Source organism: Osmia bicornis, chromosome 12, assembly GCF_907164935.1.
Source record: "Osmia bicornis bicornis chromosome 12, iOsmBic2.1, whole genome shotgun sequence".
Classification (NCBI taxonomy): domain Eukaryota; kingdom Metazoa; phylum Arthropoda; class Insecta; order Hymenoptera; family Megachilidae; genus Osmia; species Osmia bicornis.
Window position 1 is genome coordinate 2,608,311 of NC_060227.1, and position 13,960 is coordinate 2,622,270.

General features: G+C 44.1%; 2 protein-coding genes across 3 annotated transcripts in view; both read right to left on the bottom strand.

The window, feature by feature from the left end:
• LOC114873250 overlaps positions 1-11,183 on the bottom strand; it is a 47,411-nt gene extending 36,228 nt beyond the window's left edge. Inside the window, exon 1 of the mRNA XM_029181371.2 lies at positions 7,263-11,183. Within this exon, the coding sequence (XP_029037204.1) occupies positions 7,263-7,288 (26 nt within the window). The 5' untranslated portion in view covers positions 7,289-11,183. The remainder of the gene's footprint in view (positions 1-7,262) is intronic.
• A 264-nt stretch (positions 11,184-11,447) lies between these two features.
• Positions 11,448-13,932, bottom strand: LOC114873251. Of its 2 annotated transcripts, none has more exons than XM_029181375.2 (2): positions 12,539-13,932; positions 11,448-12,342 (listed from the first exon to the last, which is right to left on the bottom strand). In XM_029181375.2, the coding sequence occupies exons 1-2, from the start codon at positions 12,561-12,563 to the stop codon at positions 11,501-11,503; spliced, it is 867 nt and encodes a 288-aa protein (XP_029037208.1). In that variant the 5' UTR covers positions 12,564-13,932; the 3' UTR covers positions 11,448-11,500. The 2 variants fall into 2 exon arrangements, with proteins under 2 accessions (XP_029037208.1, XP_029037207.1); XM_029181374.2 differs by having other exon boundaries at positions 11,448-12,345.
• Positions 13,933-13,960: the final 28 nt, after the last annotated feature.

Sequence of the window (13,960 nt, forward strand, 5' to 3'; positions counted from 1 at the left end):
CAATTTATTTATAAATCTCAGACTTTCTGTTCACCTACTTACTTTCATCGTCCCGGCGAGACTACGCGAAAATAAAGAGAAGAATGCAGACGGCGAGAAGCCATAAAACAAGAGGCAGAAAAGAAGAGACGGGCACCTCTACGGTCATGGACGTCGAGAAGCAATTAAAAGCAATTTCTCTTGGTCGTATATCATTCTTGCGTGCACTACCGCCGCGCTGCACCGCGTTGCATCGCGCTGCACCGTGCCGCGTCGCGGTTCCCCATTAAAATCGACCTTCGACTCCACCCGCCAGCAACAACGGGATCTCATCTTGTTCCTGTTCTTTTCCATTGAATTATGTACCCTCCGCGAGCCGTAACTAGAGGAAAACGCGTGGCAAAAAGATTCTTCGCTAAGAAAACAGCGACCGTCTTGCATGCCGTTATCGAACGGAAGAGGAAACGAGCTGAACGACGTTCAACCCTCTTTCCTTCATGAATCGACGAACGATTGGAATCGTAATGCTGTCGACTCCTAGTTGTACGTCGAATAAACGTAAATCACTAGCCGAATCTCTTGGTTTCGCGGTCGCACGAAGGCGCGAGCAAATGGAGAACAAGTACTGTAAGATGGAGTATCGGGAAGCTTATATAAGCATACGAATACGCGTGACAGAATTTACATATTTAAATTGTAGACGATCCTACGCGAAACTCGCGACCCTCGAAGGCTACTACCCCGACGATATTCCAGGATATATTCCACCTTTGGGGAAGTCTCTTCTCTTCTTGGATTCTCTAGCTAAGAGACGTTGATCACGCGATCAGAGCCAAGAGACCGTGAAACCGAAGACCTGTTCCTTTTACCATGCTAGAAAATATTATACTCGCTCCGCCTGTCTCCATTTTCACTCCGAGTCAGAATTTTCATGTAACTTTTCCGCTCGAATATTGTGTACACATATTTCGAGATGCTTTGGATATAAAAGAATCCGAACGAGTGATTTTCCATTGTGTTCTTTCACGATGGAACAATATGTATTTGCGATGCATTTACGGAAGAGCTCGTAGGACGGTTGGCGAGTGAAACCTGAAAACTGCGTCAGCCAGCTTCGCTTTCGAGCAGAATCGATCGATAGCCGTGGATGTTTCGCCTAGACACCAACTAACAGCCCCCTTTTCCCTGCCGATAGCCTCGCGACTTTGCTCTTATGGTCTGAGTTGCGAATCGAAGAAAATAACCGAGGACGTGTCGCGAATAACCAAGCAACCTGATCGAGCAATGCTGCGATCGGCGAGCAATATCTTCCGAAGCAACGATTTTGCACCTGGCTACTACATACGCAAACTTTACTTATTCGTAATCCTTTGACCAGAAAATATTTTTTCCCACCAGTAAAATTGGAGGAACTTTATTTTGTATGGTACTTCCGTTTAAAATTAGAATATTTGACAAATCGTGAGTATTTATCTATCTTGACACTCGTTCAACTTTGCGCCCCAGTTTGTAACTTTGGAGACACAACTCCATTCATCCTTAGTTAATTAGTCCTGCGTTTCAATTACAGCAGTCGTTAAGTATACGTACATAGTTGAAACTCTATTATCTCCTCATTATACAGTTATAATGGATCAGGAAAAGTATCGATCGAGTACCAATATTTAAAATAAATAACCAGGCCGAGTCGGAACAATCCGGACAAATACGAGTGCAAAGGGTTAATATTGAAATCGAAAGAGACACCGACAAACTCGATTAACGTAGGAAGCACCGCACAATCGATCGTACTCGATGTGTCGTTGGAAAAAGAAAAAATGGGAAAAGCTAGCAGAGACGGGTTCGATAGATGTCTCGCAAATGTCCACGGTAACCGACAACCGAGTGGAATTAACGTACCATAGAAGCTGCACCGAGATATACAGTGGGTTCAAAAAGTATTTGTACACCATTTAAAACAGAGTACCTTGTTTAAAATTGGACCAAATGACTTGAAGTTCCTTAAGAAGCTATATAAATTAATTTACTAAGATGTGTGCTTTCGTCGTTTTAAAAAATTACAATTTGTCGAAATCGGGAATGAAAATTTCGGCAATGAAAATTTAAAATATGACATTTGTAAATTCAAGTATGTTATGCCCTTATTAGAAGTTAGGTACAAGTAATTAAAATTTCCGAAAATCTCGGCGTTTCATCTAAGAAGGTGACTAATTATGTTCTTACGACAAAAAGTACATATTTTAGTAAATTAATTTGTATAGCTTCAGGAGAAACCTCAAGTCATTTGGTCCAATTTTAAACGAGGTAATAAATGGTGTACAAATACTTTTTGAACCCACTGTATAAAACTTCTCGCCATTTACCGACTCGCCAATCGCTTGTAAGAAGCGAACGTTTCGATGCTAATTAGAAACTAATAAAAAGGAAAAACTGATTTTACTCGGTGAACCATATCGATAAGCAGGAAATTTTTTCACCGATAAATGTATTCGTTTTCCAAGGTAATATCGAAACGATGCGATCCTCGTATTTGCGTTAGTTACGTGAGAATTGGATAGGTTCTCACGAGTACCGAGTCGTCCCGGGTGCTGTTTCTTTGCTGGCAAGCAGAAAGGAAGAAGAGAGGTGGCGAGTAGACGAAACAAGCTCGAGAGACCATAGACGTCGGTGAGTCCTGCGAGGAAATCAATGATCGCGAAAGCACTCGACCCTGAAATTAAACGATTCAGCTTCGCGATATCGTTGAACGGCAATCAACTTCCGAGAGCATAGGAACGAAAGAAATCTAGTCGATCTAGTCGAAGACAGATTTTTCTTCTTTTTATCTCCATCGAATCGTACGGCTTACGAGCCCTTGCACGTCGTTCCTCGAAACAAGATTACGTTAACGCTTTGATTGCACCGAACCGGTGCACTACCGTGCACTATTCTATTCGTTGTTCTTGTTCAATTTTCAAATTTCATTGCTTCGAGTTCCAGGGAAGGGATAGAGAAACTTTTTAAACATCGTTTCGAGTAGCCGCAGGTGGTAAACCAATCAGCCGCGAGTGCATCGCAGCTGCATTTATGCGCCACTTATACCATAGCCTAATGCATCTATGAAGATAAAAAAGTCGAGTGTTTGCAGTACACCGATCGCATCGTTACCTTTTCCTATTCCATTTCCTTTCTCTAACTTTCGTTTCGATTTACCTAAAACTTTCAAATTTCTTCTTATTCTTCCTCGTTTCCGCGAAACGTTTCCACGGCGCCAGTTTAAACGAGAGTGTCCAGTATATTTAACGATCGAGCTTGAAACGGTGCGTGCTCCGGTTTAACGATCCACGGAATTACAAAAGGTCGCTCGTTAAATGGCTGAAAAGCCCCAGCTGATCGTTCGTGATCGCCTATCGAATGCACGTACTTTACGATTGACGGTGCTCCGTTTTATTCGTCTTCGAATTTCACGTTCACGCCCGCTGTAAAAACTCCGCGTCCACTTTCGCGATCGACCGATGAAAATGTCGGCCGCGAAAGCTCCTTGTTTAGAGCGATAATTACAGAGGCAATTAGTTCGATTCTTATTTTAGATCAAAGTAGATCGTTCGGGTGATATTCTTTTACAAGATATCACAGTGGGTTACGTACTCGTTCGCGCTGCTCGAAAATCAATTGACGACGATTGACGTCATCGCGAAATTTCACGGTTCCCACGTGACTCGCGAGACCTGCCCACACTGCTCGCACACATACGCTCACGCACCGGAAACGCGAACATTGAAATATCGTTCGAATTCGAAACACCAAGAAAGAAATTCTGGCCGCCTTTGAAACTCGTTCGTCCGTACCGAAACTTTCCGCTGTTTATTCTTTTTGAGGTAACGATGAAAATTTTGCATGTTTCTCTGAAATTCCTGTCGGTCGCGTATCGTTTAGGGAAAGTAATTAATTACTTTCATTACCAGAGTTCGAGTGTTCGAGGTAACGAAGGATGCCGTGTCCTGCGAGTTACTCGAGGATATCGCGTGATCGCGGCTAAAATCGCGACTAAAATCGCGGCTCGTCACGGATCACCGGATCCTGAAGACGAAAAAGGAGATACAGGAAGTCCTGGCGGCGCTTTCGCGTCGAAACGGTTATTTCACGACGACGTAATTTCGCGGCGTGGCTTTTTCTCTCCTGTTGGATACCTTCCTAAACCGGTAACCACGTAATCTTATTAGCCGACTTTCTGAAAACTGACCGCTTCGTCGTACGGGATATCCAACTTTTACATGCGCACAGTGTAGTCGTTTCATTCGACCCTGTTCGTATCTTTTTCCTCTTCGTTTCTTTCGAGAATCATGACGTTTCGAAATAAAATAACCGATGCAATGTTTCGTCAGTTGGTTGTCTTGCCACAGAATTGTACCCTCGAAATGCACCGCGAGACGAACGCCCTTTCTGTTTCTCATCCTTCTTCGTACATGCGAACAATCTCGTAGTACACATATACGTGATTTTGCTACCAACGAGGTTCCCTCGACCAGGTGAATCATTCGTGACTCACGCACGAATTCATCCTCGAACAATGATCGTGCGTTCGAGCAACCTTATCGTGCACGAGTATCCTTCTGTTCCTCTAACGTTCGTGCAAAATGGACATTGGCGATCATGGTTCTTGGCGGAGGGAAAGGCAAAAAGCCGTAAGGACTTTTTGGAAGTTCGGTCGAGGGATAATAAAACCCTTTTCATTTCTCCCTCCGCTTGGAACACGCCGAATTCCGTTCTTGGCAAAAGCGTTTTCTGAGCTTGCGAGGACTTTTGTCAAATAAATTTTGCCATTTTCACGCAGTATCGGTTATTTTCATATCCTATTGATTTCCCTCGCATTGAAACTCGGCATAACAAAGGAAAATTCAAAGGAACTTCTATGCGTAGTATCCCGGAACACGTCTCTAGTTGTTCGGATGACTGGCAAGAAGAGCTTCTCGGTGAAATCTCATTAATCTGAGGATTTCCACGTGGCACGATGAGACAGAGTTAAGGGCCCATAACCGTGGCAAGTTATTGCACGTTACTTTGAACGCCGCGCCTCGTGCATCATATTTTACTGCCGACCCGTTACCATCCTACTTTACTCCGGCGATACGTTTCAAAAGAAAATCCGCTAACAGTTTGCACGGGAATTGCCGAGCACACGACGGATACAGGCTGATAACGAGCTGGTTCGTTTTTAAACGTTACGGAATAGTTTCTGGGAAGCCATCGCCCCTGGTCCCTTGCTCCGTTAACTCGAACACCTTTTCCTACCAATTTCATCGTCGAGCAACTACGTGTACCAAGGCGATCAACGTTGGGAGAATGAAATAGCAACGTCTTGTTTCCACGTGCAAAAATTCCATCGATTACCAGTTAGCGAAGAAAGAAGAAACTTTGTTGTTTCTCCTCGACACGACGCGACACGACGTTCTCCGTACGAGAGGAACGGAGAAAGAGAAAGGAGAGACGAAGGATGAAGGAAAGAGACAGAGAGAAATCCGCTTTCTGCAATTAATCGCATCAAGGACGACTTTCCCAGGCTCGACGAGATGTCGAGGGAAAATTCATCGAATCGAGTCGCCGAGGGGGCACAATGGCCGGTTGATCTCCTTAATTGAAATGCTTTAATTAGAGCTGCTCTCGTGAAGAGAGAAGACCAGGTAAGCGACACGAGGGAGAAAGGGGGAAAAAGATCGAGGGAGTCGTGTCACGAACGATCGAAGTTTCAACGAAACCAAGGAAAAAAAGAAAGTACACGTTCCCAGACGTTGAAAAATGGATTCTACGATGGATCAGATACTTACTCTCGCGTTCATTAAAACGCTAGTGTTTCATTTTGAAAAAGGAATCGAGAATACTTCCTGCTACGCCAACCAAACAATCGGTCCATAAAATCTATAAAGATCTACTCTAGTCTTCTTACAAAATCACATTTCTATTCGGTGTATCTTTGTTAATAACAAATTTCAAGAGAAAACTAGCGAACAATGTACACTTTCCTATCGATACCGATGCTGTCTACGGGAAAGTACCAAAATTACTCCATTGTCTTCGACGAAACTTCCTCGCGAGTAGACGTTCACCGATCCAACGATTAGCCCCGCTCTGTATTCTCATCCGACATTTTTCACCGCTTTCTATTTCCTTTTTTGCGTAGCCCCACTTTCGGATCGTTCGCGATAACCGGCCTCTTTCGTATGCAAACACCCGGCCACGATACTGTTATTGTTTCTAAACGAATACTCGGCCATCCGGATGCCTATACCGTGGCTTTTAATCTTTCGAAGAAGAAAGTTTTTCAACCGCGTCATCGACGATTCCGATGAAATAACGTTTAGAGAAATAAAATGATAAATCATTTTTTCAAACATTTTACCGAAATAATGGCGAGGCTTCCTATGAAATTAGCATCTCAATTCGTGCTGCGCAGGTGTTTCACAGGCGACAACTGTGACACCGAGTCGAAACGAAACGAAACGAAACGAAACGTCAGCCGGTGAGCAGCTGACATTTTCGATGCAAAGCCTTCGCGTAATACCCCCGGCTAACATTTACAGAGTCATTCGTATGTGATCGTATCCTATCTTATCTGCTTCTGTACGACGACAGTCGGAACTTTACTTTCCACCCGGATGGGTAAATCGATTACGGAACGATCGTGTTCCTTTCATCGAACCATGTGTTTTTTTACATCGATCGTCAAAATAAAAATATTCGAGCAAGAAACGATTCCAAAGGAATCCTATGTAAATAAATCCTTAGGAAATATCGTTCGAGAATTCTGCGCTAGAGAATTTGGCGTTACGCCATCGCGATATTGTTTACGATCGAGATGCAATAGGATGTTGCAAATATCATGTCGGGCTACTGCCACCTACGGACATTCTTAGTAAATGAGGTGTCTTATTTACAATCGGGACAAAAGATATTCCACTCGAAGAAAGGGAATTATAATTCGAAATGATCCCCTTGTCACGTGACATGGCCGCCATGATGTACGACGCTTTGCGCGGAAACAAATAAAAGGTTAACCCAGATTCCGAGGGGAACGGTACACGTAAGAGGATCCTGTCGAGGAATGCGTTTCATTTATGTTTGTCGTACCGTCAACGTGCCGTAACTTTTCAACGGTTCGAACAAATGTGACTCGTTACGTTCCTCGTTAACCAACGAGCGAGATTTTATTGCGTACGACCAAATGGCGATACTGTTATCGTTAGCCATATTAAATATACATATATGTAATGCTCCTTCGCGTACGTATATTTTCATAGAGGACTTACCTCAGTGCACGTTGTGTGGTCTTCATTTCTGGCTCTTTCTCCGCGAATTCTCCAAGCCAACTTCCTCAGCGTCGATCCATCGATTCGTCTCGGCAGTAAAACACACGGCACAAGTACCGATTGAGAAAATATAACGCACGAACAGAGACGCACACGCGAGAAAAACCAAATCACTGTGATTTTAACAGTATTTACATTTATTTTTCACCTTTTCTCTTTATGATCCCTCCACAGATCAACCACCTCGCCGCGTAAATCGCGTCACTGTGCGATCTCACGCGTCAACTGAATCGAGATGGCTCGATAATCGATTACGCTAGCGCGATCGAACCGCGCTTCAAGACTGTCGCAAACTAGCGCGCATAAATGTCGAATACGTTAACACTATTTAGTCGGGACAATTTTTAAAAGTTAACTGAACTGTATTTCCGTAGTTCTCGAGTGTCGTTCGAGGCACGCAAAGGAAAGTAGACCTTCAGGACCCGTTTAAACGAGTACTCTCACACGGGGGAACGTGTTAAACGATTTCAATAATGGCGGGTCGAAATCTCCCGTTGACCGGTGATGTGTTCGTTCGTGGTTCCAGCTTGACGAAATCGAAGAACGGTGCTTCGAGAATAATAAAAGGAAGTTAAATGTCGTAACGAACGGCCGAGGTATCCTTCGAGTACTCAGAGGTAAGAGGCACAAATTAGATTAGTGGGACTCGCGACCGAGACACTTGGAGGTTAGGTCGAGTCCGGAGAGAGGCACATAACCTCTCTTTCACCAGCTTGATAATCCTGCAGCTGTACCGTTCGCGACAACCTTTGCACTCTCAAAATACCAAATTTCTTCGTTCATCTTATTGTTAGTTTCGTATGGTACACCTTAACCTCCGGTATGATTGGATAGTGATTGTCATGGCGGCGGTGGTTTAACGCGGATCTTTCACTCGCGCGTCTTATCAGTTTCAATATTTACTGAATTCTGTTCCGTAAATCCGTAATACTTTTCTTGTCTGTAATTTTGAGTGTCCTCCAAAAACGAGCTATGAGCAAATCAACTGTCGCGTACTCTGACAGGAGCATCACGTTCGCTTAACGAATGATAAAAATTTTGCTAGCAGTCTTTTTCTCTCACTTTCCTATTAATTGAAACAACGCTTTTAGCTTTACTTCAAACTGACGGTTCGCGTTGACGATAAAAATCACTCGCAAACACTCGCGTGGATGGTGGTACGATCGAAAAATATTATCCGGATACTTGAATTATCGCGTTGGATACAAAAGCGTGCCACTTAAGGAACGAGCGGTGCGTGTTCCGATTGGCAGGACTGGTTCGTGGAATAAACACACAGCGGTCCTCGTTCGAGGTTGAAATCACTCCGTTAGGCGAATGATAAACATTCGCGGAAAATCTCTGGTCACCGGTATCCCGTTGAAACGTCGAGCGATGTTGGTTGGAAAGCCGAAAAACGTTTTGTATCACGCGGCGGCAGGTGCAAAAGGTGCCGGTTTACACGAGAAGCGAGCAACCTCCTCTCCTTAGCCAGGTCCCAACCGAGAGGTCCACCGTACGAGGACTGGTTTCACGAGACTCCCCGTGCTCGACCGGACAGACTACTTCGGTCACGATAAAAGGAGAGGGATACGGATAGAAAGAGAGTGAGCTAGCCGCGGTGCGGTGCGGACGCGCGGCGGTAAGACGAGGGACGAAGAGCCAGGAGAACGTGGAGAGCGGACTCGTGGAGTGTGGGTCCCGTTCTTCGGGAGAGAGGCTTGTTCCAGGGAGCGCGAGGAAGTACTGTTACTTAGACAGAGCCTTCGGGGCCCACGGCGTGCTGCAAAACGCGATGCAGACCAGGACACGGGTGCATACAATTCCGAATCGTTCCACCGACACACGTTCGTGATTGTCTTTCTCTCGCGAGGTGTCTCTTTCGTGCAACCGCGGATGCAACGAAATCAGGCGTATCGACAGTTGGAAACCGATTCACTCTTATCTTTCTCTCCTTGACAACGAGCTCAAGGATGCCTTCGAGAAATTCTCCACGTACTGATCACGTATTCGTTCCCTTTTTTCTCTTTATTTTTCCTTCGAGTCGAGGATCGCTATTGACGTATCCGGTATTGTCAATGTTTTCATAAACGCAGCTTTGCCTCAAGGTCTGCTTCAAAAGTAGTCATCGAACGACCGCCCAGTTTTACGACAGATGCTGCTACGAGTACTTTCCATTGAGCGTTGACTACCAAACTTGGATTTGACGATTAATTGACGTTAAAACAGTCACGCGAACCTGGCCACGATCGCTAGAATACACATTGCGTATAATGTACATACATGTTGATGTGTATGTATGCTAGGAAAGGTGTACGCGTGCGTGAACATGCATCAACGAATCGCGTGTCCTCGTTCGCCCTCTCTGTTTACTCCTGTGCACGCGAAATTTCAGCTGAACGAAAATCCACCCACCAGCAGCCAGCTTTCGCACCAGAACCCTGCACGATCGAATAAGAATTCATGTCGAACACAATGATGTTTACCAGCCGTTCCCCTGCCTGTTTATTCCGTCGATATTCAAGAGATATTACAAGAGTCCACGTTCACCGCTCCGTGGTCGCGGCTCGACTGGACGACCGGGCGCCTCGACACTATTACCCACCGTACTCAGGGCCGTTCCGAAAGAACCGGCCGCCCTACGCCTTTTACACTATCGCCCGTACTGCGCCTACATCCACAACAGTATAACAGCTTGCGACGGCTCGTGCGCTTGTGCACCGTGTACGAATACTCGAACGGACGGGTGTAACCGGTTTCACCGATTTTTACCCGAAAAGCACTCGCGATGCTTTGTAAAATTGTTTGCCCTTTGTCGTTTCTACGGCGTACGCGTAAACTCCTGCGGGAGACTGTATTCCAGTATTTCACAAAGACGATCGATATTAATTGTAATATAACGTTGTGGTTAAACGAGCGCGGAAATTTATGCAATTTCGTCGACCAATCTAAAATCTCTCGCCTAGACGGAATTAGAAGGTACGGTGAATGGTTCTATCGGGATAAACTACCTGTTGTTTGATCCATGCTGCGTGACAGGAATGAATTTTTCCAAATTCCAAACGTATAATCGTCATGCACTGGATAATGTAAGGTGACACCAAGGTAGTCCAGTGCAGAATCAAGATACGATCCTAACATCACCGTGACCAAGCTCGATCGCATGGAATCTCCTGTCAAATTTCAAGCCGATACGATAAAAGAATATCTATCTATGAAAACACAGAAAATACATTATTGAACAGGCACGGTATCGTTTCGCTTTCCATTAGATTCTTTTTTTCTCACAGCATTTCAATTAACGCGATTGCACGGAGAATGTTAATTACAGGAAATTATACGATTCACTGACACGATTGAATCGGTGATTTAACTTTCCCCGCCGAATCTATTCCACTTCAAATTTTACGTATCCGTTCTCTTAAGAACCGTATCTTATATTTTAAACAACATCAACTCGATTCTCTTGCTATTGCGTGACTGTTGCGAACACTAATAATTCACGATTCGCATCTGTGTACACCGGCCATAAATAAAGCGTAAGACCAGAGGAAGGAAAAAGCTTCGATCTCTGTTAATCCGATAAGATAGAATAATGAAAATGCGTTTGAGCGTCGTAAATCTATGTCGAGCCGTACGCATGCGTGATCTCTCGAAGGTGCGATATCAATGCGACGAAGCATAGGGAGGCGATCTTTTGAATCGTCGCTTAATAAATTGAGTCATTAGAAGCAGTAGGCAGAATACGTAGTGAAAGTAAATCTTGAACGCTGAGCCGAAGCGTGCAACTTTTAATAATAAAAAGAAAGAACAGCGCGACTTTGTGCTGCGCCACGTGGGGCACGAGCATTCTACGAATAAAAATATCCCGATGAAGCCATTTATGATTATTGAAAATGATTAATAAATTCATCTTGAACATTCCAAGATTCGAAGGTTTCAAAAAATACAGCCGCGGTGTTCAAAGCTGGAAGATGCTGCCATCTGCTGGTTACTTGCAGCGACTACTTGTTAGAATATTTTGGGTATGTATCTTTTAGAAATTAAATTAAGTATTTATATAAATATTTGTATTATTATGTTACACCTTAGAAAACGTTTCATATAAGAATGAGAACATTATTCGCATTTACAGAAAATCTACAGTCACTGATACATGTACATTTTGTTGGAGTTGGAAGAACAGGACAACGATGCTATTACATATTCAAATGTAAGTGTTGAGCAGCAGCGATAATTTTACATTTTTGTATCTCCAACTTTTGTTCCTTTAATTTTAAGAGTCTCTTCTGAACGTCCAGTTCGTTTTGTCGTATCGCCATTAATTCTTTATGCCTTCTCTCCTTGTTCTTCTCCGCGATCGAGAAGTTTTTCGTCATTTCGTGAAAAAATTTCTCGAAGATAGTTGTCAAAGCTCCCTTCGAATCCACCTCGTCGCGTTTGCAGTTTGTCGACGAGTTTGACGTTAACGCCGCTAGAGGGTCCTCCTGCTGCTGATTGTCGCCGGCGCTACTTTCCTCCGTATTCGTAGGTTTCGGTAAAATAAAAGTGTATTTCGCAGATCCTGCCGATGGTGGAAAATCGTTTTCCTCCAGGTACATGTGACGCTTCTTCTCGTGAAAAATTTCATCCAAGGCTCTTTTATGCTCCCAGTGGCCATAGTGCCTCATTCTGCCCGGCTTCTTCAGTCGTTCTCGAAACACCAGATTCTTGTACTTACGTTCGAGAACTCGCCATTTGTTCTCGCATTTCTGAGGGCTGAAGTAAAATCCATAGTTTTGCATTTCGAGAGAAATCATCTCGAACATTTCGCGCAGACTTCGTATCTGGGTCGATTGCCCTACCATCGATCTGTACTTCTTGTATTGACTAATGAGGCACGTGGTCGCCTTGCTGGTCCACAGATTCAGTGCGCCAACATCTGCACTGGATGGTATCGCGTTGTTACCTTCGAAACCGGGAAATCCGTTCTCGTGTTCTTCTTCGACGTAGCATTGCAACGTTGGTTCCACTTTGATTTCCGTCTGCGCATCGTCCTTCTCTCCTTATCAAAAATTAAGTGTATTAGGAATTGAAAGATGGAAAGATGTTCGATTTTCCCGCGCGAAACCATTCCAGACAGGAAGCAGATGGAAGCGTACTACTCGGGGCTGTGTAACTTTCGAAGAAGCAGATGTTTGGAACAGGATGGAATTCATAATGAACAGAACGCAACGTTTAAGAACAGTTTTTCTTACCTTTCTGCTCTGTAACATCGGCCATATTTGCGTACTCTGGTAACGTAAGCTCCGTTCCAATCTCTGAGAGAAGTCCGGCACGAGTGCCAATCTCGGTCGTGGCACGGTCTTGTAGGGGACCGAAAAACCAATGAAAACTAGTTCCAAACCGGTTTCATACTGGAACTGGTTTGGTACGCGTCGAGTACTGGCAGCCATATTGCTTTGTTGTACTTGACGAACTTATAAAAGATACGTTAGCACATGGCATCCATTATCTCGTACGTGTTTCGAACACATTCGAGCAGGAGTAAAGAGTTTATAGAGACAGCTGTTAGGAATACCAATTAAAAGTAACTACTTATCGAAAGAGAATAGGAAACACATTTATATTTCTATTACAATTGGACGAATATCGTGATAATTCACGAAACGACGATTACGCGAATATCGAGGATAAAGAATCGTTGTGTAACCGAAGAACGTTGTAAAAGCTGTAAAAAAGTTAAACAATTTATAAGTATTTTACGGGGAAAAAGAGTCGTTAAAGCGACATTCCAGATTTATCGATCGCACGTGATAGATCATGCTAAACAGTTGCATAAGTTGCGTGCGTTCCGTTTAATGATTTGTAGGCGTTTCTATCGTTTAACGAAGCTTAAAAGCATCGTTGTAGTGTCTAAAGCGAATCCGTAACAGGTTTCGCGTTATAGTTATGAGTAAAATCGATCGATCGATTGGAAGAGAACAATCGGATAGGCGTAGTTATCCGGAAGGATGTTTGAATTTTTTCGGTCGGCGTCGAAGATAGCAGGAATGTTTGCACGCTTCGATAGCAGCGCTAACACCGGAAGTAAACTATTTCGTGAACCAACCAAGCCTGTATATACATAATCCCGCGGGTATGAAACGGCCAGTGTACGGTGTAACGAGATAATAACACCCACACATGAGTTTCGCGTAAAACGCGCGATGGACAAACATTCCGAGAGGGTCTGGCGCGTCACGGAACCGGAGGAAACGAGCCGAGTGCTCGGGATTCCACGTTTTGGGTCGTCGTTCGTTCCGATTCTCAGATACGTCCTGTTTTTCTCGTACTCGTTATTATAGAGCACCGGATGCGCTTCCCCCTCGTTTAAAACCTGCTCCGCACATGTTACAATTTCTCATTGACTTCGTTGAACGATAAAAGGTAGGACTGGTGGTCTCGAACAAAATATCGTGGCCTTTGTTTATAATCCTTTAATAAGATTTGACGAGTCATCTAAGAACGTCGAAGGAGGAATGCAAAGAGGGTAAAAGCAAGGTCGGTAAAGTGGAAACTGGGAAGCCGGTTTAATATTTCCCGGCGTACGAAGTGGAGGCTGAAATCGCGACTCACGTCCCTGTAAGGCCGAACGTAAACACGATTTCGATATTAGTCCATGGTATGTTCCTATTGAA